This window comes from Coturnix japonica, chromosome Z (genome assembly GCF_001577835.2).
Source record: "Coturnix japonica isolate 7356 chromosome Z, Coturnix japonica 2.1, whole genome shotgun sequence".
Lineage (NCBI taxonomy): Eukaryota > Metazoa > Chordata > Aves > Galliformes > Phasianidae > Coturnix > Coturnix japonica.
In genome coordinates, this window is record NC_029547.1 from 19434820 (window position 1) to 19461889 (window position 27070).

Genomic DNA, 27070 nt, shown 5'->3' on the forward strand with positions numbered 1-27070 from the left:
TTCACTCAAAGAGGACTCTTCACGCTAGTACAGCATAAGTAGTTTAAAAACAGACAAAAACCCCAACAAGAAAGAGAGAAAGAAAGAGAGAAAGAGAGAAAGAGAGAAAGAGAGAAAGGAAAGAAAGGAAAGAAAGGAAGGAAAGGAAGGAAAGGAAAGAAAAGAAAGGAAAAAAGAAAGAAAGAAAAGAAAAAAGAAAGAAAGAAAGAAAGCAAAGAAAGAAAGAAAGAAAGAAAGAAAGAAAGAAAGAAAGAAAGAAAAAAGAAAGATAAGAAAGAAAGAAAGAAAGAAAGAAAGAAAGAAAGAAAGAAAGAAAGAAAGAAAGAAACTGCAAAAGATATCTTTAAGAATCTGCACATTCTTTTTTGAAAATTCACTCAAATTTAAAACCATCTGATCAGTCAGGAAATTGTTATGGATAGGCAGTTTCCAATCTGATTGTTTTCAGAAGTAATGGAATTGGTTAAAGGACTGAATCTTTTATTTCTTGATTCCTAACTAGCCTGAGTAATGCACGAGGAAGTTTGTTCTAGGGTTGCAAAATAGCATGTAATGCAAGATGTCTTTTTTCATTCTTGTTTACTGTGTTTGAAGTGAATTCATGAAATAGGCTAATTTCAGAACACCACAGATGAATTACAGAATGGCCCAAACATTTGAGATAGTAGCAGCATCGCTGTGTAACGTGTTATGATTTTGATGTTAAAGCATAAAGTATTTGAATTGTTTCCCCGATCTGTCTGCTGGGCAGATTGCCACACTGCGCAACGCAAATATACATGTACATTTGCAAAATGGTATTTTAAGATTCAATAAATGTTTTGATATGAGTACAAGAGAGTGTTTGATTTTTTGTGAGAATGTTATTTCCTGGGTCCACCACTCAGCTGAGGGAAACCCAAGTGTCAACTTTCACCGTTAATCATTATATTTTAATCATTATATTCCTTCAAATACATGCGCTCCCAAAGTAAACTTTCTTGTTATATTTGCTCTTGTTTTCAATAGAAAAATTAGGATTAGTGCCTGACAAGCAGAAAATCCACAACATAAGACTTTCTTCCAGGAGAACATAAGGCACGTGTTATAACAGGGAGTGGACAAGTATGTCTCTAATATTTATTTTCTCAAATGCAGAATTACAACAGGGATTTTGTGATCGAGCAAAGGAGGTCAATTACTGTACTACAGTGTCTTAAGACTTGATCCACCCTGGGAAAGAATTTCAGAACCTTTGTTCTAGATACTAATCCTTATGTTACAAGTTCTAAAGAAGGCACTAGGACAAAGGCAGTGTACTTTGAATAGGGTATTTTTCCCTATCCTGATCCTAAAGCCTCTCTTATTTGACAATATGAAAGTTAAAAGAGAGGTGAGGTTACAGAATGCTAATCAGACATGGAAGGGTTTAGAAAACACCAATAATTCCATGCTACATATTTGTATGCCACACAGACAACTGATTGGCTTAGCTGTACTGAGTGAAGTGCGTTACAGCTGTCCACAACCAGTTAGCATTCTACAATAGGATTAGGGTCGACTCATCATTCCTATCCCAACTGGTAGTCAACCCCTTTATTTTAAGTGGCTTTAGGAAAGCAAACATGCCAGTTGTATGGCAAGATAAAGCAAGGGATATTAAGTTGTACTGTGAAAAATGAAAAGAGTGGACATCAGTGCTTGCAGCTTTCCATTCACTTTATTTCCAACACAATTATATTCAAAAATGTTGTCAAGGTCCCCCCCCCCAAAAAAAAAAATTAGTGTAATAAATACTTCACTTTGGGCTGTAATAAATAAAAAAGAGTTATTAACAAGGAATGCACTTTGCCAGCCACAAGTGTGGATAGTTTCTGGAAAAAGGAAAAAAAAAAACCAAAACAAAACAAAAAGTATGGCCATAGTTCACAGTTAAGCAGCGAGAAGCCGCTTATTACAGCTATTCCACAACCATGGACCTCGCCCTTCCTTTCCAGATGCATATTCACAGTTTAACTCCATCAAAAAAGCTTTCTTATAGGGGAGCAAAAAGTCACACTCTGCTCAGAATTCAAGTCAAAAGTATCTTTAACACACACATGAAGCAAGAAAAACTATGGTCCGAAGAACATCTTGTCACACCATTTTAGTCCAACAGTAGGTTCAGGCGGCTGTAACAGAAGTGTGCCCAGCACACTGACAGTCAAGTTTTCGTACCACCACATATCCCCATTATCAACATACTAGTTGCTTCAATATCCCCACTGTAGATTTCACAGTGAACAAGAGGGTCCGTTTGGTTTAACGGAGTCAGTCCCTTCAGTTACATCGCTGCAGTAGCATGTTCAGAGCGTATTCCATTCTATGCTTTAGTTCCAGTGAGCATCCTGAAACCAGAAGAGTTGACAGACGAAACGTTGTGGATATCCTGTCTTCATTGATGTAGGTAAGGAGATACTCCTCACTCTGATTGCAAATGATGATTTTTGTGTGATCGTGATAGAAGTTCACCTGAAAAAGAAGAGAGCACCCATCTGTATACTTTCTCATCTCGATGTCTGCTGCTTAGCTAGCTTTGCAATAAAGTAACGTAGAAGCATTTTGTCAGGTGATGGTACCAAACTTACTTGAAATGTGCCATCATTAAAGAGCATCATCAGAGCTTTATCAGATTTAAGCCACTGTAGGAGGTAAAGCCTGGGCCTGCGTACATCCGTTAGGCTGGGCAAATCCCCTCCCTGGGAAAGGAAATATACATTGTATTAAGCACTCCATTCACTTAGCTTAAGGCTCACTTCTACAGCTCTAAATCCAGAATGTGCTGAACTTACATCCATGAGGTTCTCTTCCATGTAATGGGAGAAATACTTGAGTATTGTCACTTGGCTAATGAACTGTTCAGGAGCCTCTGCAGCTGTGAAGACAGAGCACTGGCCTAGCTCAGCATAGTAGTGGACTGTCCTGTAAGAGCAGGAAAAAAAAACAAAAAACACAATAAATTGAGAGGCCAGAGATGGGCAATTTGAACTTGTAATTGTTTTATCTCAAGTTCGCCATCTGTTTTGTAAGCATTCTTACTTTTTATCTGGTAGAAGACTCATATGCGCCCCATTGTTGAAAAGGACACCGACAGTATGATCTGACAACTGGTATCCAAATCCATACTTGTTAGAGTAGTCCACCCATTTTGTAACCCACTGGAAGGATGTTGTGAGCTGCTCTTTGGGAATGCTGTCTGCTTCTGGCATGTTCTCCAGACATCCACGCAATACCCTTGCAACTGTATCTGCAACACTTCCCATGGTACTGTCTTCCAGGCCTGAAAGAGAGGGATTATTAGACTGACGTGACCATATAGAGCAAGCTTTAATTCCAAATCTTAATTTATCTAGACTGTAATTTTAAGATGGTCAGCCTTTCTGGCTTTCCAGTTTCATTTCGTCCAAGATACAGGCTGTAAAATGAAGTACCAAAAATAGGGGTCAGGGAGGGAAACAGCTGGTTTTTTGGGCTTCCACGTCTAAGATATGAATAAAGTAGGTGTGTGATGTGGAATTAGAGACAACATCTTGCTGCACTTACATTCACTGCTACTGCTGCAGCTTCCTAAAGTTCCTCTGACAATCATCCGAATAGAGTCACCAATCTGCTTTGTTTCTGGTAATGCTTGTGGCTTGGCTACTGTTGTGATAAGAGGCTGGATCTCCTAGAAGAGATGTCAGACAAGTTACATTTGATGATCACATGAGCCAAGTTTTATACACAAGGTTTTGCACGGCTCTCCTGCCTACTAACAAACAAACAGTAAGTTCCAAGAAAGCTGGTATTAATCTCCCTACAAAATACTAAGAACTGCTCTTAGACTGTGAATCATGTCAGGTCCTTCCCATTCTCCCAGTGTTCAGTTTACACCTTAAACACTGCTTATGTTTTGCCAGGGCAGAAAAGCAGAAGACTGAACAGCTGCACGCAGGCCTGACCACCACATTGCAGAAGTTATAACCCAGCAACTTATTCTTTAAGAAGCCCTACTTAATCATGAACTGAAAACTTGCATTTGAAATATTGGGAAAGAGTACCTGGCAGACTAGTTTCCATACAGACAACAATGGATGCTAGGCAGATACTGTAATTACTCCAAAGACAAAATAGATAGTCTCTACAAAGGCTATCATACTTTGTTGAAGCTCGGTTAAGCTCTCTTAAAGCAACTCTCCTAATCATTTAAGCTTGATTATGCTGTGTACGGCCCCAGCTTTGAAATCCAAGTCAAATATAACTTAATTATATCTACTCCACCCAACTGTTATTGGATTTGAATTGAACTTCGCTTGTATTTACCTCATCTGTTCTGTGTTTGTGGGGCTGCTGGGTTATCGATGTCTTCTTCAAATCATGCCTAAGCTTGTAAATTTCTTCATCTTCTTTAGCTAGTCTATCTGCAACACAGAAAAATAAAACAAATAAGTCTTGATGATGTATCTAGAAGTGCTGCTCAACATCCTGCATTAGACAACCTAACAAGTTAGCTGCAGTTTGTCTCTTTCCAGATGTACTTATAAGCCAGCCACAGCCTCCCAGAACAACAGCGCCATTACACACAGATCTATGAGAGTAAACTGGCAAACAGATGGCCCACATAGATTGTCAGTATGCCAGAAGAAGTATTTACTTATGTATGTTGGTGTAGGTTGCAGCCTGCCATCTACACATATTGATAAAGAGGTTAAGCCTAAACTAAAGAAGCAGAGATATAGATACAGGTGCTTCACTGCTATCTCATAGCTATATGATACTAGCACAGAACTGATGGCTTAGGGATAAGTTTCAAGCACAATTATAGTTCACTTACTGTGATTATCAAAGTATCTGGCTTTATCCTTTTTACCACCAAAAAGAGCAGCAGCTGCTTTTTTGAAGAAATTTTTAGCAGGACTTGACAAATGGAAGTCAGGAACAGTGTGACAACAGCTAGCAGAAAGTCTGTCAGGTGTAAAGCCCTGTGGAAATGAGATTCAAAAAGCAATTTTCAAACCACAGGGTGCATTTGTAAGGGTAGATAAGGTTTAAGCCAGAACATTAAATAAGACAAACCTGTACAAAAAAATCATGCCGCATTATTTCATCTAAACTGGGCCGGTCTTCTGGATTCTTTGACAGCATGCTAGCAATTAAGTGCTTTGCAGGTGCCAAGAGAGATGAAGGCAGACTGTATCTTGCTTCCCTTATACATCTGTATGTTTCTTTAAGATTTGTGGTCTCAAATGGGGGTCTTCCCAACAACATCGTGTACCTGTTGAAAAACAAAAGCCAACTTAATTTTGTGCACCCATAACACAAGCTGGCAACCACTGCACACATTTTATCTGTCCCCTAGTAAGGAGAACTTCGGCACTTGGGTTCGGCATCTAGAAAGGGCTGCAAACCAACACAGCACTGTATCCATTTCCTTTGAACTCTTAAAAGCCTAAGCCAACGACAGAAATATTTTATTTCAAAGGCAGCAAAGTACTTACATTACACAGCCTAAGGCCCAGATGTCGGATTCACAGCCATGCCCTTGTTTGTTGAGGACTTCTGGAGAGAGGTAATTTGGTGTGCCACATATTGTTCTGTAAAATCAAAGAGGCCACAGAGGCAGGTTAGGGTAGGAGCTCAGGGAGAAAAAGGAAAGAAGCTATTTTTCATAGGGCAGGTTTTACTCTCAAGTTCAGGCAAGAGCTCAGAGACTCCTAAAGAGGACTTTTATGAATGCTAATAGCATAGACACGTTTCACAGTGCCTTCATGATACAGGAAAAGCAGACTCATATCTGCACTATTAGTCAGGTATCCTGCCTCAGGCATTTGCTATTATTCAAATGCTGAGAGGAGGAATGCAAACATCAAAACACAGCAAACTTTTCTAGAAGGGGAAATCTTGATTCCAGAGCACAATTAGCTCTTCCTTTGACACAGGATCTCTCTATCTCCATCCCTCATTTCTAAGTGAATTTGGTTTTGTACACTACAATACACTTTTTTTTTTTTTTTTACTTTAATGCTCCTACCTCCTCCTGTGTTCCAGTGGTTCCAGCCTAGCTGCCAAGCCAAAGTCACCTAGTTTCAGTTCCATGTTCTCATTAATGAAGAAGTTACCTAGCAGAAAGAAATTCTGGTTAGTCTCCTTGCAAAGCAGGAATGCATTTGCCACAGGTGCTGAGTCATACTTTATTCAAAACCAGAAGCTACCCAAGACTTTTGGTTTGTTTTTTTTTAAAGTATGGATACTTAATACCATTTCTCAAACACTCCAGCTTCCCACTGTATAGGCAGACTAAGCTATTAATTAAGCTATCAGCACACAAGTTTAACGTGACACAAGGCTGACAGGGCTGGAAAAGTATGTATTTTTAGAAGTTGTCGAGGAACAGAACTTACCTAGCTTAAGATCCCTGTGCAAGATTTCCTGTTCATGAAGATACTTTAGCCCTGACACAATCTGCCTGAGGTAGTATCGTACTTCTGGTTCCGTCAATACCTTCCGTGCTTTCAAGATGTGAGCCATTGACTGCAGAGGAAAAAACAAAGGCAGACGTGTCACTCAGCATTCACACAAACAATTCACATCAAGTACACAAAAATTAATGCATGGATGAACTAGAGAAGCCCTGAAAAATACTTTTTACACATTATACCTTTAAATCAATTACAGATTCCAGGCAAGTAAGTACTGGATTTCTCCCAGCTGATGCTCACCCTTCTACTGCAGTACTCCAGAAGAATGTAAATATTCTCTCTGTCTTCAAAGTAGTGGTAGAACTGAACAACATGTCTGTGATTAAGCATTCTGTGCAGCTCAATTTCTTTATCAATCTGGTGAGATAAGAGAGAAGGAAAAAAGCATTGTTAGCCGTGTGACCACAAGCCTGGGAAGCGCAGAACAGACAGCTCTGCTGGAGTTGTTCCAGGAAAAGGGTTGGGCAACCAGCACACAAAGCGAGTTTGAGGGGAAAAAAAAAAATAAAAAAAAATCGTTCATGCACACACACCTTCTCCCTTTGATGAGGTTTCGCTACTCTGCTGTGAGGAATGATTTTTGCAGCATAAACTTTATTCGTCGTCAAATCTGTCATCTCATAGCACTTGGCAAATCCACCCTGAAGAAACACAGGAGAAAAAAAAGCCATTAGAGCAGGTAGGAAAGAAGCCCCGCACTGAGTCATTCACCAGGTCGCATATTAGTCAATGAGCATAACTTCCTTCGGGCAGGACAGCCGGCTAACACGCGGAGGTGCTCAGAGCTCCCTCCCGAAGGGCTGCGACGGTCGCACAGCGCACACCCGAACGCTCCCCGCCGGCTCAGGACACACGGGCTCGGAGTACGGGCGAGAATGTCCGCGGCCGCGACAGACGCACGGAGACCCCGGGAGCAGGGCTGCAGGCGCAGACCCGGCCATTACCTTTCCGAGCACCTTTCCGCGGCAGTAGCGCTTCCCCGTCGCGGGGTCGGTTATAATCCGGGACACCTCGGCGGCAGGGTGTGCGTGCTGGTGGGGCTGCTCTTCTGCTTTCTTTCTCCGCGGCTCGGCACTGCTGGCCCTCCCCACGGCCGCCTCGCAGCCCCTGGCAGCAGCAGTATTGCTGGAGGCTCCGCTGCCTCCCGGCGGGTAGGCGATGGTCCGCAGCAGCTCCATCTCCGCGTCGCCGTCCCGCCCGCCTCCCACCTGCCGCACAACTCAGCTCCGCTCAGCTCCTCTCCCCACCCCGCTCCCGGCGCTCACACAACGCCGAGCAACCCACGGCTCGCCCTTATATCTCGAGGAAGGCCCCGCCCAGCGGCTCGGCCCCGCCTCCTGATGCTCAGAGCGGCCCGGCACGGCCCAGAGCTGGGACAGAAGCCCTATGCAGACTCGGAGGCAGCATTGAGGGCATTGCGGCCGCCCGCAGCCACCCCCGGATCGAAGAGGAAACCAGTTCTGTGCGAGCCTTGCTGCCCTCGCTGTTGCTCACATGGGGAGATCTCGCTGCCCAGCCACATCCCCGCGCTCTCGGAGCCGTCTGACAGAGGGACAGATACAGGCAGCACTGATGTTTTATTTTCACGGACAAAGACGTTTCTTCAGACATCCTAAACACACCTCTAAGACAACGGAACTTTTGCCATATAGGGCAGCCCTCGTCTGTTAGTCAGAACGGCAGCATTCATTTTGCACTGAGCTTGCAGGCTGTCCTGGGCAGCAAGTCTCATCCCACTTACTTTTGTTTTGTTTTTTGCCAAAGATATTTCAAGCATCACATCCCATTCTCTTCTTTGTCCAGACACCTCCTCCCAGCAGCCCAGAGCTTCTCCTGTGATCAGTTGCTTGCAGTACTGCAGTGCATGGCACCAAAAGGCTGCAGCCGGGGGCAGAAGGATAGCTGCTTGGAAGCACCTCCTGCAACACTCTCTCCCCCCTTCCAGGATGCTGCTTTGCAGCTGACATTAAAATTTCTCCCTACTTCACATTAGAAACTGGGGTGCACAGTCCTTGATCTCTGATACAGATGTTTGAAAAGAAATGGTCCTTGAAGAGTGAAAGGTCCACGTGAGAGGAAAGTTTTAAAGTGTGAAAGTTCCTGTTCATTTCTGAAAAGGAGTTTGCTTTTTCGTACACACTGGGAGTACATCTGCTTGCTTACTGTGCTGGTGAAAACAGAAGTCCAGTTAATTCCATACAAATTAACATCCAAGCACATGACCATATAAAAGAGTATGGTATCCTCCCCTGAGCATTTCTTTCAGATCTTAAAATAACAGTAATATATACTCAAGTAATAAGTATTGCTTTATGAAGTTAGTGCTTGGGTGCACATACACTTGGTTGTGTGGACTCTACATGGTCTGCACATCTGCATCTAGGCTCTGGCCACGTGCTCCCCCTGCATAGACGTCTCTTTCCTCTCTCCAAAGTCATGATAGTATTGTTAGAATTGAGCCAAAGGGGTGGGGGACAAAAACAGAAACAAGTTAAAATTCAAGATACCCAGGTTTCACTCCTCGGTGCTATGCCAGCTTTTCCCTTAGCCCCTCACCAACTGGCTTTCCAGGCCAACAGTATTGCCATCACACAACTTACATTTGTCCAAACTAGTATAAATAATTGAAAAATAAGTAGAGATAAGTTGCTTAACGTTAAAAATAATTTCACGGTTCTTTGTTTTCTGTCACTAAATTGCTTTGGTCTGTTGTGCTGAGAGGCATATGGGAAAAAGAGGAAGCCAGCCAGGATAGAAGTGCACGTTTTCCCTCCACTGGCAAGGAGTGGTACTACAAACGGAGGGGGAGAAAGCAAGTTTAAGGAAAACGTGCTTCATCAGAGAAAGGGGAGGTTGTTAAAGATAGATTTTAAAAGGAGAAGAATATGTGCCTGGAGCTGAACACACAGAACCAGGTTAAGACTCTTTGTTCCCCTATACTCTGCTGAAGCAAAGACTTTAAGCACTAATATTCCCTTCAAGGTGCCAGTTTTACCACAATATTCATTGTGAGTTTCCATAAAGAAAAAGGTGTTTCAAAAATTCTATTTCTGCCCTTTCCTACTTCTGAGCCTCCCATTTCATCTTTCCTTCTGTCCAGTCTTCCCACTGCCTCTCAAGTTCTACCCTGCCTTCATAGCTCCTCAGGGAGCTGCAGGCACTAAGCTTAGTACTTAAGAGCTGTGGAAGTCTCTTAAAACCCATGCACTGACAATTATATTTCTGGCTTCTGTGAAGAGCTACTGTGTATTTTGAAATCAATATATTTCACTGCTCCTTTTAAAACTGTTTGGATAAAATAGTCATTGTTAACACAGGGACTTCAAAATGACTCGTGCATTTTACAAGAGAAATCCATCCTAGCTAGAGTTCTGTAATTTATTTTTCTCCAAGTTACATCAAATTTGTCCTCAAGCATACCTGCAAGCTGCATCAGAAGTTCATTTGCAGGATTGGCAGAAGCTTTCCAGCCCTATCAGTAAGCAAGCTGCAGTTACTCTGACAAGAAACAAGGCAACGTAACACAAACCCTGGCCTAGCATTCTGTTCCCAGTTCCAGAAAGAAAAGAAAACGAACAAACAAACAATCCTAATTCCTCATACCAACAGCTTCACTCTCACAGACATGTACAGTCTTTCCAGAAAGCCTGATAATCACAGACTTGGAAGCCTGTATAGACGTAAATCTCTGGGTCAGGTGAGGAATGGGAATTTGACTGAGTTGCAACTGGCCTAATTACAGCCCTGTAGCTAACTGCTAGGGCTGCTCTGGGAAGGTCCTGGCAGGAACCACTTGTTCTTACCAAGATTTTTGGAAAAGAGGTGTTTCAGGGCTTATGTTTCCAGAAAGTAGTGTGTCCAACGCTTACATATTACAGAACCATGGCAGCTGTGAATGTGATGAATGTGATAAATGTGATGAGATTTGAAGTCATTATTTGCATCAGCTACCTGGCCTCCAGGTTGCCTAAACCCTGTACTTCCTTTTTCCACTGCCAAATAGGCTTCTTCAGATGTCACAGCCCATAGGCAGGTAAATCACTGCTGTGTTTAAGTGCCAAAACGAAGCTAAGGAAAATGAATGCCTTTGAAAATAAAAGGTGAAAAATAAGATTTCCATCTAAGCTTTCAGAAAGTTTTCTCGAGTTTGTTTTCTCATTGAGGTTTAGGACCGGGTTGGTTCGTGTTTCCACAGTCGTGCCATCGCACCCGCCAGCAGCTCGGCCCCGCACAACCGCCCGGGCAGGTTCTGTCACCCAGCCGGGCCTCCTCGCAGCCGGTCACGGAGTGCCCTCCTCTGGGCAAGCTGGGATATGACAGTCTGTTCGAAAGAGTGCTTAGAGATGCAAAGTAGTGAGCCCCACGAACAGATCTGTCACTTGAATATGCACCATGCGAACCATAAATGTCATGTCTGAAGCAACTGTTGCAAATCTCACTGTGTGACTCTCACCGAGTCTCACTCCTCTTTCCTTCTCCTCTGCTCCATCCCCTTCATTTCATTCTCTAGACCGACCTCTTTTACCTCATCACCTTTTCTCCACCACTCCAGAGATGGCTTTGCATTCTGCTTTTATGTTCCACTCCCTCCCTCCTCTCCAGGGCAGCATCTGTTGTGCTTTTAGTAAGGTACTCACAGGCTGTAAAAAGCACAGGAGCTGAGCACAGTTAGGAACAAAACCTTTGATCTGATGCTGCCATGTGGCTTATCAGTTTGAAACCCTTGCTGTTTCAGTGTCACAGATCATCCTTCCACACAGATATGACTCATTTGTCCTCCCTAACTTACCACATAGCTAGAGCAAAGAACTTGCTTCAGCTATAATTCATGTATTTTCATTTTCTTTGTTTGAAACTTGGCAAAAGTTCCAAAGGCCTGAATTCTCTTACAGTTCCTTTTGAAATGATCAACCAATTAAAAAGCAGGCAGGCCACCAAAAGCTTAAGACAGTCATAAGTTCTCCCAGAAAATCTCCAGAAAAGCAGGCACTTAGCCCAGTAGGTCACAGACCGTGCTAGTGTCTGGAGAGGTGACTAGGTCTGTTCTGACCGTGCTGGCTCCGGATGGGTTCCCAGGGCCAGCAGAAAAGCAGTTTTTGCAGCTGAGGTGGTGATAATTTCCTGTATTAGGTTCCCAAAAACAGGGCTTTATTGGCTGTATATGCTGTCTCTGAGAGGTGCAGAGACTGAGTACAGGTAGATAAATGGAAGAAACTTAGTGTCCAATCAGTTGTCAGAATGTGCTGGGGAAAGATTCTGCTTTCTCTCACTCCTCACCACTCTCACACTCTTCCCCTGTGCTACTTGGGGTGAGTACTGTCTCACTGCTTGATTTCAGACACTAGCCCAGGCTCTAAGCAAAGTGAAGTAATGCTTTCATATGCCCTACTTCTACAAGTGAGGTCAGACCACATGTTTGCACGTTGTGGTTTTTTTCATATTTTGCTTTTGGAGTTTGACTTGTTTTTCTTGTACATATCAGATTAAGAGAAGATTACACTAACCTCAAAGCTATTAGGACAGAAAGTTGAAGGTGTTCATTTCTACCACTAAAAGTTGATAATTTGTTTTTATTATTATTTATTTTTTTAAGCTTTGCAAGGTTAGTGTCTGAGGATGTGTTTGCAGAAACAATACTGTCAGATGCAGTTGCCTTCACTGGAGGACTGCATAACCTCCATTCTTCCTCATATGCTGCAAGGTAGACAGCCAAGGGTGCCAACTACATTACTCTGTCCTTAAAACAAAACAAAACAAAACAGTTTAACCTTGTGACACAAACACTTCAGAATATTCATTCAGTGTCCTCTAGAATTGTGCCCCCTCTGCCTGCAATGTGAGGGCTCCTATGTACCCACTTAGCCAAAATAATACCACAAAACACCACAAAGCCATTTAGTGAGACACCCTAACACTATAGTCACCTCTTCTGCCTTCAGCAGCTTATTCCAGCTGTGGCTTATGCTGACACTGGTGATTTTCAGCATGCTAGTGAAGGTGTTAGGAACTTCATGAGACCAAGATTTAAGATACTGCATATTAATAATATAGTGGTTATACCCAGAATTTGACCGTCTCCAATGTAAAAGACTGCTAGACTGTGCATGCTATACAACTGCATTACTCCAACAGAAAGAGCAAAGATCTGTGTGATGGTAAAGCATCATGCCCAGCATTAGAGACACTTGGCTTTAAACCTGGGGAACAATCAGAGTAGTGTTTTGTGCCCTAAACACAAAACACTACTTTTGAATTTGTAGCCCTTCTCAAAGCCCAAATATCTTAAACAAAGCCTCCTTGTTAAATAAAATAATGCCAAAGGATAGTCAAAATCCTCTAAACAGAATAAAGACTTCAGTACTTCAGTCAGTTAATTTCCCTTCCTGTTCTCCTTTCTGATTATCTGTCTTCAGTGGCTGCAGGACAGCAATGTTTCTTAACAATTAATCTTGATGTTTATTTTCTTTCTATGGGTAGGAAAGTGTTTTCCTGAATCCACAGAGCAGAAGTCAGTGTTACTGGTGCTGAGGTTGCACAGACAACACAAAATCAGAACTATGAGATAAACAGGGCAAAGAGCCCATAGCCAAGTTGTGGTAGCACAGATTATGTTGAACTTTAAGATCTAGTTTCAACCTCCCTTCCCACAATCAGGGCTGTCCCCCACCAGCTCAGGCTGCCCAGGGCCACATCCAACCAGGCCCTGAACACCTCCAGGGAAGGGGCACCACAGCTTCTTTGGGCAGCTGTGCCAGCACCTCACCAACCAATCACTGTCAGACCATGTAAAAAGTTAGTACTCCTCCTGCTTGTGAACTCCTAAATCTGTAGTTCCCAATTATTTGTCTTCATGATACTCCAGAACAACTGAATCTGTTTTTTCATGTACTTATTACCAGTAACCAGACATGTACATGGGCTATTTCCAGTATACTATAAGCATGATGCTCAAAAAAAGGAAATCAGGTATTTAGGAGACTGAAGGGATTTGTTTCCTATTTTCTACACTGAAGTATGCTTGTGAAACAGCTCAGCAACAAATAACTAAATGCTCTGGCAGACAGGAATACAAATCACTATTTACAGTCCTTAACTGTTGCATGTAATGTTCAAATTCAGCAAGCCAGTGATGTCTGTCTCATGTGTGCATAAATCTAGAGGAACTTTAGAAAGTTGCTGTTGAATGTAAAAGAGTTTGAGTGCCTATAGAAAACTGGGTTACTTGGTAATTAGACACAAGCCAGCACTTTCTGCACTGCAGGTGCTCCAGAGGCACTTTGCTACACAAGTGAGACACAGCAGAAGCAATCCTGAGCAGAGCAAATAAACAAATGCTCAGAAGGGAGAAGTGATCTAAAAGCTGCTGATACTACAGCCAAATAAAACAACTATGTCACCTGTAAGAAACAATATCCTGCACTCATTTCCCACTGAGATTAGACCCAGCTAATATTTCACCACAGCTTTCCCAAGTTAAAATATTTTTGTATTTATGTGCACATTTAGAAGTGCTTGGCACTACATTTAGCTTACTGAAGTAACATGCTGTTACTACTAATCCTAAGTATTAAATCACGTCATTCGAAATCTCTGGGTGCAAAGTCACAGGAAAATAAATAAACAAATAACATGCTTGTAACTCTACCAGCCTCTTCAAAAACAGCAATAACAGCAGGTAGGGGCTAAGACGGGATGGAAAAATATTATTAATAAAAAGCATGTTCTTAATTGGCAGGAGTAAAAGTGAAAATCCTCTGCTTTTCCATGAACTCATTTTGATCTCTTCATTCTAGTCCCCTTTTCTGATTGAAGTTATTATTGGCATCAACCACCCAGCAATATTAGGTAAGCCAGTACAGTATTTTCCTCCTCCTGCATGTTCCACCAATGACCACAGGCTTCAGGCAATAGTAGGATGTCTGCTTGTCTAACTAAGTAAGCTGGTACCTTTCACAAAGCAAAGCTCCTTTCTGGCATGAAGAAAATGCCAGGACGATGTATAAAGCCAGAACTGTGAAGAAAAACTTGCTGGCAAAATGACTAAATCTACCAATCAGAAGAGATCTATGGAGAATCTAAGTAGTTACTGACCCCTCAGGCTGGCCATACACCAGGAATTAAGCAGTATGCATGCTTTCCATCAGTATAACAGATGCTCTTATGCATACCTGCATTAAGAGAAAGTCAGGAGTACCACAGTAAATACAAAAATCAAGTTTCACAGCTACACACATGCTACAGCATTTTGTCTAGCACAGAGAATGTTTTGACAAACTGTAGTTCTATATAAACTTCAGTTCTATATCCAGTGTACATTTTTAATAGGTTTGGGCTGTGAGTGCTTTTAATGTCCTGTGTTTTTTAAAGTGAAATACTTTGTTCTAAGCTTTGAGAGCTGTTGTTGTTGGCTCAAACCACAGCCAAGATGTTGCCTAACAAGTATATCACATTTCTGTCTAAGCACCTACGTAGTATTAGGCCACAAGTGTGAGATAATACAGATGTATAAGCTCAACTGAACTTAGAGAAACAAAAAATGAACAAAATAGTTACTGTGGCTCTGCAGAGCCAAGAGAAGCTGTGGAACCTGGCAAAGGCAAAGCTGACAGAAAGGAAGCTATCACAAAACAAGTTTATGACCAGGATGTGATAGTGCAGTATACAACATTGATTACTGGACTTTTGAGATGGGTCTGGACTAATTTTAGCTCTTCTTTCAAGCGGAGCAGAGCACTTCCGAGCAGCAGTGACCTTCACAGTCAACAGTGAGGTTTCTCCTATCGATGTCTGCATATAGCTTTACAAGTTCCTTCTTCTATTTTAGTCTTCCAGAAAGGCTGGTGTGCTGAAATATCTGTATCTTTTTTTAGACACATCACTTTGAGTAAATCAAAAATATTACCTATCACTGGAAACCTTGACTGGTTTATATTTTTAGGTTCTCATAGCATCAGTGCTGCCACCACAAACTTGCTGAGGTTTTGTTTTGTTTTTGAGTGGCTCATCACTGTGAGCCTTAAGTGACAGTTTGGAAAAAAAAGAAAAGCGGAGTCAAACTTTTGTTTATGACAGGCATGGACATCTTTCAGTCATCTGTTAAATGGTGACAGAATCTCATGATCAGGATTCCAAGTAATAGCCATCTGATAAATGGAACATACTGAGGTGCTCAAGTTTGATCAAGATGGAGGCGACCAATACATGTTTATATGTTCTACTTAGAGACATGGTTCACTGCAAAATATTGGTGATAGGTGGACAGTTAGACTGGATGACCTTGGAGGTATTTTCCAACCCTGGTGATTCTGTGATTCTAAGGAAATTCTCTAATACTCACTTTTGCAAGGCAAACCTACTTCAAAAAATACAATTTTGGTTTTCTGTCCTTCAGTTCCTCAGTGATGGTGTTTCTGAATAGATGTACAGTGTATATGGAAATACATCTGCTCCTAGAAGAGCAATAATGGCTGAAATGGACAAAAAGAATGGACAGCTTTACAAAGTCTAGTTTCCTGCCCTTTCGGTGCTGTGAACTGCTGCTTACACTTCAGTGCGCTTTGCTAAAAGCAGGAAAAGGTCAGCTAAGTGGAAAACAATGTGGTGAGTTGTTTTGTAGCTACCTTAGAGTGTTTTTAAAAGATCTATCAAAACATTAAATATACATAGCCACTGAAAACGAAACAAACATTTTTAAACACACGTCAGTCCCCTGCAGAGAACTGTATTAAAAACTCACCTAAAGGCTGTCCTGGGTTCAGCCAGACTGGACCCAAAGCATCCCTTTGCAAGAAGAAACAGAGCAGATAAACTGCCCAAGAGGTGCAGTTGCTCATGTCTGTAAGCATTAAGAACTACAGATTTCAGTAGACCTTTCTAGACTTGGACATACTTTTTCCCCCATCATTTGATGAATGGAAATGTTTGTCAGGAGCCTGCCAAGCATTTCTTATCCTGCATAGATTTGACCATGTCCAGTAACATTTACTGAACACATCAGAGGACTTGCTTCATATTCACAAGCACAGATCTAATTCAGACCAAGAAATTGTTTCCTATATCTTTATTCCCAGTAAAACATTCCTAGATAACAGACTTCTCAGTGATACAATCGGATCATAGATGAGAACAAAGAACTGACCAAAAGGAAGAATAAACCACACTGTACTGTACTCCTTTCTGAAGGACCTGTGGAAAGAGCATCTGGATTTGCATTAGACTAGTGTATCTTTGGGCAAGGAACAACTTGGATATTAGGACTTCTTCATTAGAAAACATAGTAGAAAACTTCGGGAATAATCATAGAATGGCTTGGGTTCGAAGGGACCTCAAGGATCACTGAGTTCCACCCTCACTGCCAGTCACAACAGTACCAGTCCAGAATCCCTGGGGCCCCATCCAACTCATCCAGGCCTAAAACATCACCAGGAACAGGGAACCACAGCCTCTCTGAGCAGCCTGTTCCAGCACCTTACTACTTTCAATAGTGTTAATAATTATTGCCCAATCATTATACCCCTAAGAAAGATGTCCCCTAATCTCCTCCTGCTCCCTCCACTTGTGAGTTTTTGTTTTGTTTTTGTTTTTCCATTCCTCCTCCCTCCCCCCTTTGTGTTCTCTGACTCACTCTGTCCATTTTTTTATTTTTAGCTTGGTAACAGCCTCAGAATCACTCATGCCTGAAGCTAAGGTGGACTTCCACAAAGCAAAGGAGCAGAACTTCACAGTCATTTCTGGGGCAGCTTTCAAAGCCTTCTTAACAGCCTGGACACTTGCCTGGACCTTCCTTCTTACTGATATCTAGACTGGATGTGGCTCTGGGCAGCCTGGTCTGGTGGTTGGCGACCCTACACATAGCACAGGTGTTGAAACTAGTTGATCATTGTGGTCCTTTTCAACCCAGGTCATTCTATGATTCTATGATTAATTCATCCTATCTTCTTTGCCCTGGTACAAAGCAGAGAGGATTCTTCAAGTAGAAGGAAAGTCATAGCAGTAGTCTTAGGGAAAAATAAAATTTGAAACATTAGAAAACAATGTGCAGAAGCAAACAAACAAACTAAAAAGTTTGTGGTAAGGGTGAAGGAGAATAAGTAAGTTACATGACCAATGGAAATAACACAAGAATGTATCAAGTCCAGAGGACAGACAGTTTTAGAAGCTGATGTTTTAAAAGAAGTTGATGTCTGTACACTAAATTAGATGTATTTTTGGGTTAGCAATGCTTGGGGTCAAATCCTTCACAGAGGTGGGTAATCTTTTCTGAAGTGAACTGGTAGTTTTTTTTTAATATACTGTTGTCTGATAAGGAAGAAATAATGTTTTCAGCAGTCCTACTGTATCAAGCAGCATTAAATGAATTATCAGGAGGTTAGAAAGAAGAGCATTACAGAGATAGAGATCCTACCTCTGTGAACAGCAAAGGCTCAGGAACTGATGAATATACCTTGTTCCATGAACATTAATTATACATCCTGTGCTTTATGAAACAGCCATGTCATCAAGGGAACAAAAAAGTGCCTGTGAGGGGAGGTGAGATACACTCCAAATAATAATTATGAAGATAAATATCAGCTAACACATTATCTCAACAGGTTTGATTCATTAACGTTCAAATTAGTTGCAGGGGAGAGGGGATAATAAAATCAATCACCTGCTTTGTAATCTTCTGAGAAATTATGAGAAATCCTTCTTCTGGGAGTGAAAATGAGGAACACATTTGGGAATTAAAGTTAGAAGGTGTTTATCTATGGTTGTACCAGGCATCACTGCTGTTTGGATGGTTCCTGGCTGCACCATCCCCTACGCTGCCTCCAGCAGCTTCCAAGAGGGTACTGAAGGTACTTTATAACAAGAAACATCATATGTAAAAGGGACAGAAAAGGTTAGGTAAAAGCAGATTCTTAAAGACAAATTGGTGTAACTTGCACCTCCCACCTCCAGTTTTTTTGGAGTGACAACTGGACCGATTCCCACTGATTTTTCCCCAGGTTCTACAATAACATCAATCTCCTTTGACAGAAAAGATGTCTTCAAATTGAGCTGAACTGGCACTACTTCAGTACTTCTAAAGAGCATGATGCTCATCTTTAACTCTAGGTGTATCATGCTGGGCAATACTACTTCTAAACAAGCCCAATAAATTCATCTAGCTACTGTTTAAGGATTAACCATTAACATTCCCTTCATCAATTTGCAACAGCCAACTAGATATCACTACAAATTTTGGAATAACATTCCACTTCCATCCCCATCCAGCACTTGTGTAAACATGCCCAGGCACAAGAAATTCAGCTTTGCTCAGTTCTGGGAGTTGACGTTTTCTCTTGAATGCCACAAGTATACTACAAACAGGTCTTCTCAAGTTCACTTTAGGGAAGAGTATAATTCTTTGACAAGCAGACAGAACAGAACCAGTAGTAGTTTTTCTGTTAGTTTCCTTGCCCAATGTTATTCCAAACAGAGGAAGAACATACATGCATTGGCCCAACATGGTTTAACCCAGAAGCAGTTCAGCACCTTGTGGCCATTCACTCAACCCCTGACTGTGCCTGACAAGATAAGGAAGAGAATTAGGAACAAAATATAACTCACAAGCTAAAACAAACACTACTTAATAAGATGAGAAAAGAAGGAAAATAAATTATATATATATATAAATATATATATATAAATTATATATATATGTGTGTGTGTGTGTGTGTGTGTGTGTGTGTGTATGTATTTATGCACATATACACACACACAGAATGCAGCTACTTGCCACTAGCCACCCAATGCCTCACCAGCAACACAGGTCTTCATACATACTGAGTGATGCTCAGCAAATCCCTAAACTGCTTTCTAGTCAGCCCACAGTTTTATGATCTTCCTTATAATGTCACCTAGTAAGCCTAGCCTTATTCAGGCCAGCTGTTCTGTCTCCACCTCACCCTAAGCTGCTGCTCCATAATGATAGCAGCTCTTCCCCACCTGCCCTCTCACCAATAACAACCAAAATATTGATGTGTGTGATTAGTATTGTATCAAGCAAAACTGGGAAACAGCCCATCCTGTTTTCCAGTTTATGAAAAAGAAAAGCATTTCCAGGGTAAGCTCTCTAGAGGTTTCTCATTCTCAATATTTCTTTTTAGGCAAAAAAGCCAAAGAGCTCATCCTACCTTTCCAGTGGCTGTATATGATGAAGAAGGCAGCATAAGACAAGACTATGTCTTTTCAGCTTCTGTTTCTGAAACTGGACTCAATACTCTTTGTGAATCACAAGTGAACTCACCAATCCAGTAACAGTGCAAGGCCTTCAGGCATTCAGTACTATACTGGTAGCAGGAAGACAGATGGAAGTATATGGAGCTCATGAATCGGAAGATGGAAAAATTGTTGAAAACAAGGCAGTGAAACATATAAATAATGCTTCCACCTTTTATCTTGCTTATACATTAGAGAGTAACTTATATAGGAGTTTATGAACTACTTTTATTAAAGGATTTAGTGCAAGTATAGTGTTTATGAAAAAATAACTGGAAACTGAAGCCATAAGTTTGAATGACAAGAAGTGCTCATAATTTATTATATAAAAAGCAACCTACAGCTCAGTTTTAAACCATGTATTTGCAGGCTATCCTTTCCACCTTCTTGTGGAAAAAGTCATTAATACTGTGACATACTCAGGCAGCATTTAACAAGAATGGCCACAGGCGAAGGATTCACCCACTGTTAAATTCACTAGATTTGCTCTGGAAATAGCACTCAAAATCCAAAATAACCCCGTATTTGCTAAGGGACATCTCAGCAGTAATACCACATTAAGAATAATGATTTTGTGTCAGAGTTTACAGCCCAAGGTCGGTGGTATTTACAAATAGCCTTAGAAAGAATTAAGGCTACTGCTGCAGTTAACCAGTTCTGTTACAAGGGGCACTTCTAGTTCTTACAAAAAGATGTATTATGGAGGCACATGAGGTTTTAAGGGCAACCAAATTAATTTAGAAATGATCTATTATGGAGAATAGCTAACTGAGAAAGCCTTCAAGTTGGATATTAAGAAAATATTCTCCACAAGAGTGGTCAGGCACTGGAACGAGCTGCCCATGGAGGTGGTTGAGTCACCATCCCTGGAGGTGTTCAAGAAACATTTAGATGTTGTACTGAGGGCATAGTTCAGTGGGGACAAATTGCTGGTAGGTGGATGGTTGTTTAGATGATCTTGGAGATATTTTCCAACTTTGGTGATTCTATGGTTCTGTGATTCTTTGAAGAGGGAGTAATTCCCAAGCAGTTCTTAGCTTTCTTTGTAGTGATCTCTTTAATGGATGCAGTTTTCAAAAGTGAAGACTTTTTTGGCTACAGCCTCCAACAGGCAGGAGGGACATATTCCAGTATTCTCACCTGAAAAGTAAGTCATCCCTCGTTCCCCAAGCTCAAACCTTTCTCATGTATGGAAGAAAATACAAAGAAAAGCAAACAACTATGAAGAATTAGAAAAGTATTTTTCTTCCTACTGTTCTCGTCCTCTTAGAGCAGGGTCTTCTATACATTCGTATGCATCACTCAGATAAGGATTTTATAGAAATAGTATTTTATAGGAATGTTTTGTGTTAAGAATTAAAGTTAAAAGCTCTCCAAATACAGTCAGTTGACATAGAACACTTGTTTTTGGAAGCAGCTCTGGTAAGATAATGAGGAAATTCTTTCAAATGATGTAAATATTCAGGTGTCCCAGTTTGTTTCTTTAACAATTTTTTAATTATCATGAGATCAGAATTTAAAGAGCAGAAAACAAAGGTATTTTACAACCCCAAAGACAATTTAAAATAATCGACCAGGGCAGACCTTATCTGTGTAATACTTGATAGAAGATAAAAGAGAAGATTTCTTCCCAGTCTGAGATCTGCATCCACATCATAGAATCATATGATAATATGATAACTATGATAATATAGTTAAATCAGTTAAAGCATGAATGTTGATACTTACAGCCTGCAAACACAATTCATTTTTCAAACTGCGTATTAAGTTATGACCTAAGCAATTCAAGCATTTTAGTGTACTTTAAATTAACAAACCAAACAAACAAAAAAGCCCACCAAGGATGGCAAAGTTTAATTTATTTTTTTATTTTCATGTGCAAAGTCAACACTGTTTGTGAATTATCTAACAGTAGAAAGGAAAGATATAGAAAATCAAGCACATTCATATTTATCTACTAAGCACCAGGCGAATATTTTGTCTTTGTACTGCTCTTCCTCTACATTGGGCAGCTTATACTTTAAACTGTTAATTCAACAGAATAATTTATTCCATTCATTTATAGTGTAGTTGAGGCTAGATAGGAAAGAATTGGAAATGTTCTTTTTTTTTACTTTTTATTTTTAATAATAAAAAGACTACCTCAGGAATTGTCTGTTACTGTAGATATTAAAACCAGTCACCAAATCAAGCTATGCCTTCTACCAGTATGTCATATTATACTATACATATCATTCAGGCTTATCTGGAATTTTAAATTTCACAGTCACTGTTGTTACCTAATATTACAATGCTTGTATTGTATTTATAAGAGCTAAGAAAGCAACAGGTGACCTACTGCTATATTTTTCTTCTCAGTAATCCTAAAGTGATTGAAGCATTTTGGTCACAATCTGGGATAGCAGCAATTCCATGCAGACTTCCAGCATCCTCATCAGCTAGAAACCCCTTGCAGAACTGCCCCATAGTCTGTCCTTTATAGAGCTAAGCCACATATCCTGTTCAGGTAGGGTATGGTGCCTACTCCATTTATCTGATCTGTTCTTCTCTTTCACCTTCAGAGTGAAGCTAACAGATTTATGTTCTGTGGGGTGCAGGGGCAAGAAGCAGTAACTGCTTTTGGAGGGTGGTAAAAGGAAGCTGGTTTTAGCATACAGGCTGCTAGGCGGAAGAGACAGTAGTTAGAGAACACTCAACCTTCAGACCTTTCAGTTGGGGAAAGTGGCAAACATCTGAGGCAGCAGAAAGCAGGAGAGCACAAGAAAATGATTCTGAAGCCACAGGCAGGTTGAAAGAAATGTAAAAAAAAGAGAACAACCCACCACGGTCTAACAAAAGGGCACTACTTTAAAGCAGCCTTGTGGAGGTCTGGTTTACCAGATGTTATGCTTGCTCCAAATAGGATTTTAACTCATGAAGATCTGATGCCCCATGGATAGGAGTCTCCCTTTTTACTGGTGTTACAGGGCAGCACTCTGTGTTAATTTTTGCTGATTTCATCACTTTGCAAAAAAAAAAAAAAAAAAAAGGAAATTTTATCACTGTTTAGATGGGACAACAGAAGAGAGACAGAAGTTTGTAGATTGCTAATGGATGTCTCCAACCAGAGAGACTGGACATATACAGAGACCATCCAAGAATACTGTGACAAGAGGTGGTGCAAGGAGAAAGCCTCACACAATATCACTCAAGTTGGTGCTCTGCCATGCCAGGCTCTGTGCTGTTGCCCAGCCACCTTCCTGTATCTGCATTTTACAGTTTTCCTGCAAGAAACAGTCAGTGTTGGGTCTTGGTGCCATTTCGTATAGCAGTGGTTTGAGTAGCAGCTTGCATGACTAGCAGAATTTGTCTCATTCACATTCCAGGTATAAATATTCCCTGGCTTTAGATCAGACACATGCTTATATCAGAATTTGGTGGTGTTTTGGCATTCTCTGTATAGGTGAAATACACTCAAGCACAGACTTTTAAATTTTATTTGAAATTCACTTTGTGATTTTAGGGTCAGATGGGCTCAGACAAACCTGTTTACTTAAAAGACTGGGCACACTAAGTTTAAAGGGAAGAAAAGGGGGCTATCTCATCAAAATTTGTACAGAGCAAAATTTTCTGTCTGAATACAATAAAAGAAATGGGGGTGAGGAGGAGGTACCAACAAACAAAATGGGAAAATGTTTTCACTATGACACTGTTCTGTCAAACTGAGTTCTGTTTTATGTCAGACTTCTGCATCACTCTGATTTAGATCCCAGACTGAGGGATGTCAAAATGTCATGTTTTTAATGACCTCTGGTGTCCCAAAATAGAAAGAGCTCTCAATGAGTAAGACCTATCTGGATGGTCTTAACTTTCACTGTGGCTAGGTAATGAAGGCTTCCTTAATTATCTGCTCAAAACAGTGTATTTACACCACTCACGTTTAATTTGGCAGAATTAGTATGTGCTCCTTACTTAAACTTGTATAAGAAATCATCAGGAAAAGATTTTGGTTGGTTTTAAAAACAAGTTAACTGGAAAACTGATAGGGAGAATATACATTCTGCAACACTTAAAATGCTCTGATTTTCCACCGTGCTTTGGACTGACAACACCTGACACTTCTGAGGCCCTTGCCTAGCAACAGGATTTTTGAGAGCTGTGTAACTTTACCTGTGCCTGGGCCCTTTCCCAACTCCTGCTTCTAACATTCAAAAGCGCTTAGGTACTGCCAGACACCACCCTTTCATGGGCATTTTTCACAGTACCAATCAGCTTGTGCAAATGCCAATTACCTTATATGAAAAGCTAAATCTTCTTTTGCAGTGTTTGGTGATTCTCTTACTTGCCCACATGCAGTCATGTCATGAGGAGTGTCTCTCCTAATAGTCCCTCTTCTAATGGTGGGAAGTGGCTTTTTACTGGTTCCTAGTCTTCTTGCTAAAGCACCCAGGGTGCAAACCCCTGACTACACTGCCTTTAAGGGATGATCTACAATTAATTGCTTGAAGAAAGCATCTTTCCCTTTCCCCTTCCCTCCCTTTCCTTTTTATTTAATTATTTTAAAAGTATTATTATTATTATTATTTTCCTTAAGGAACTCTGCTAACTGTTTAAAGGATGCATGTCCCAACTTTGTTTGAAATAACAAGCTCTCTACAGGGAAAACTTGGGGCCCAGAGGAATTGGTGGGTTTGCCGGACTCCTGATGCAGACCTCTGTGTCTTGTAGTGGCTCAGTTGTTTATTCAGAAGCAGCTTTTAAGCCTCAGATTACTTTGAAGTCATTGGCAACTATGATGAAATGCAATTAGAGAATATGAAATGTTCAGTTTTGTTATTTCCTCGGGGATTTCTTTTTACTGAGCTGAGCAATGACCCAGATTCCTCACCAGATTTAGGATTGCTTCTGTTTCCTGGGAGCTGGAATAACAACTTCAACTGTTTGTTGCAGATCATGAGCCCTTTGCAGTGATAACAGATGCCTAAATACATTCTGACACTTTGCAGTAGCACTTTTGCTAGGATTCAGGCTTTGGTGCAACCAGCGCTTCTGCTGGCTGGTGCAGCTCTGCAGGCTCCTGGGAGAGAGCTTGGGCCTCTCTGTGGACGGAAGAAACGCCCTGTCCTGCAGGAGGAGTGCCAGTCGGTGCATCTCTGCTGGCCTTGGTCCTCACACATCTGTAGGATGGATGAGACAGAACAGCATAAACAATCAAAAGATTTGTCTTTCACTGCTTTGCCTTACCTTGCCTTGCTCTGTCTGATTCCTCTTTGGCAATGTCTAGCTTGCTATGACAGTCTCTGAGCTTTTAGAAACTTTCTTGTCTTTCTCTGATATTCTGAACTTTTCTGAACCTCTCTGACATTTCATGACCTTCTCTTCCTGCATCTTGTCTCTCATTTATATTTTTATTGCTCTTGGAGCTGCTTTTTTTCTGACTTCTCTCTGACCATTTGTCTTCTCCATCCTTGACTAGCTCTCTGGTTTTCTCTTCCATGACCTTTTTTTCCCATCTGACATTGTTTTCCACTACCTTCTCTTCTCTGATTTATTTTATTTTATTTTATTTTATTTTATTTTTCATTTGTTCTTCTCTTTCGCCTTCAGAGTGTAGCTAACAGAGTAGCTGACATACAGCAGTTAGTGTAGAAGTCTCCAGTTCTGCTTTGGAAACTTCAGGATTTTCTGTGTCCCTGAGGAAGGGGAATGAACCAGATGGCTTCTAGGGGTCCTTTACAACCTAAAACATTTTGTGAACAAGAAAAATATGCCAGCTATGTGGTTTGGTTTTGCTCAATATACAGACAAGTCAGTGGCATTAAAATGAGCTTCCAAATTATTCACCCTGAACTGAAATTTACATAGTCCCTAGGCTTTCTATATTTACATCTACAGACGGTACGTGTTTGTTGTGCTGCTGATATACGCAAGATACATCCTCATATTATGTACAGGTGAAAGAAATATTGGACAAAAGGGTGTTTTTAGCTTTTTCTGGACAGGAATTTAATTAAAGTACATTTGTTTTGTTTTACTCAGTTTCTAATAAAGTAACATGGATGTTCTGATTTGAAATAAATTATGATATGGACAGATGTGCTTGTATTCTATAGCAATTGTGATATATATAATTTGACACCCTGCCCTCAGCTTCATCTTGGAACACAGGTTTCAACTGTGCTGATCCAATTGCTCCTTTTTTGTGTATATTCCTTAAGGGTAAGGGAAAACAGAAGTGAACTTTTTCAAGCTTCAAAGACTTTAACAGTGATAAAAACATCACTTTTATAAGTGGAGTTTTCCAACTGCTCAGCAGTAATACCTTAAGCAAACCATGCTGAAGAAAAGATTTTTTTCCAGCAAGAGATTATAGGGCTGAATAATAAAGGAACTGAGAAAAAGAGGGGACATTTAAAATAAAAGTGGCTGACTACTAAAAGCAAGTTCTCAAATACATTCTTTTCTACTCTCATCCCAACATAAGACCAATCAAGTAAAGATCTGTAGCTTCATTTTTAGTTTTCAACAAAGACATGTAGCATGAAAATTACCGAACAGAGCATTTTAGCCTGAAGATGACAAACTGAAATAATGGCCAATTACTTCTCATCTTTCAGAGTACTTCCTCTCTGTGACAAGAGAAATCATGATCTGCCATTGTGCATCACTTTTCTTTTCTAGTGAGACACCAGTCTGTTTTAATAGCTTCTGAAGCTCAAACTAAGGTCAAAGAAAGCAAAAAGTGCTGTGCATAGTACTGTCTGAGGGACCCATTTCAGATTTGTGCTTCATGGTAGATGTAGTTATAATGTTCAGCTTGAGCCCCATGTAATAACTAAGTGAATCGATACTGGAACTGCTCCTCAGAGGTTGCACTCCAAGCTATTGGCAGACCCTTGCCCTCAGATATTGCTAATGCTAAAGCAGCCGTTCTGATTGCAAGTTGTATTCACGGTTCAAGTTAACTTTCTTTGATGCAGTACTAACCACTGTTGAATCAAGATGATGCAACATGCAGATCCTTCTAGTGTTCGCTGCCTTGCCCGAAGCTGTCTTATCAAGAGCTACAGGATTCTGCTCAAACTCTCAGCTAAGCTAGCTGTGACTAAGAACCTGAACAGCTGTAACCTGAATCCTGGTTTTAAAAGAATAAGCCTAAGTCTTCCTCCACAATGAAACTTCTGATAGTTAAAGATTTTATGCTATTCTACACAGTCAGCTTTCTATGCTCTGCTAGCCTGGGCTGACAGTGACAATGTGATAGCAACAGGTTGTTCACTGCATTGTTCTTTAATCAACTCAAAGCTTCAGTGTCAGTTCTCATGAAAGCAGATGATTGCAAGACATGCTTTTCCTTGCATTTGCAGGTGATT

General features: G+C 40.8%; 1 protein-coding gene across 1 annotated transcript; it reads right to left on the minus strand.

Moving 5' to 3' along the window:
- Window positions 1–1680: 1680 nt before the first annotated feature.
- On the minus strand, window positions 1681–7743 carry PLK2 (polo like kinase 2). Its single transcript, XM_015848784.2, has 14 exons — window positions 7421–7743; window positions 7010–7117; window positions 6717–6833; window positions 6399–6528; window positions 6029–6116; window positions 5496–5591; window positions 5074–5272; window positions 4832–4979; window positions 4321–4418; window positions 3562–3685; window positions 3058–3298; window positions 2811–2940; window positions 2607–2717; window positions 1681–2490 (listed from the first exon to the last, which is right to left on the minus strand). Exons 1-14 carry the CDS (start codon window positions 7652–7654, stop codon window positions 2299–2301), a joined length of 2016 nt encoding a protein of 671 aa, XP_015704270.1. The 5' UTR covers window positions 7655–7743; the 3' UTR covers window positions 1681–2298.
- Between the last annotated feature and the right edge of the window lie 19327 nt (window positions 7744–27070).

Coding starts and splice junctions, on each gene's coding strand:
- PLK2 (XM_015848784.2), bottom strand. CDS start 7,654: ATGGAGCTGCTGCGGACCATCGCCTACCCGCCGGGAGGCAGCGGAGCC. Junction 5,592..6,028: donor CCACTGGAACACAGGAGGAG/GTAGGAGCATTA, acceptor TTGATTTTACAG/AACAATATGTGGCACACCAA. Junction 4,419..4,831: donor CAGATACTTTGATAATCACA/GTAAGTGAACTA, acceptor TCTGTGTTGCAG/ATAGACTAGCTAAAGAAGAT.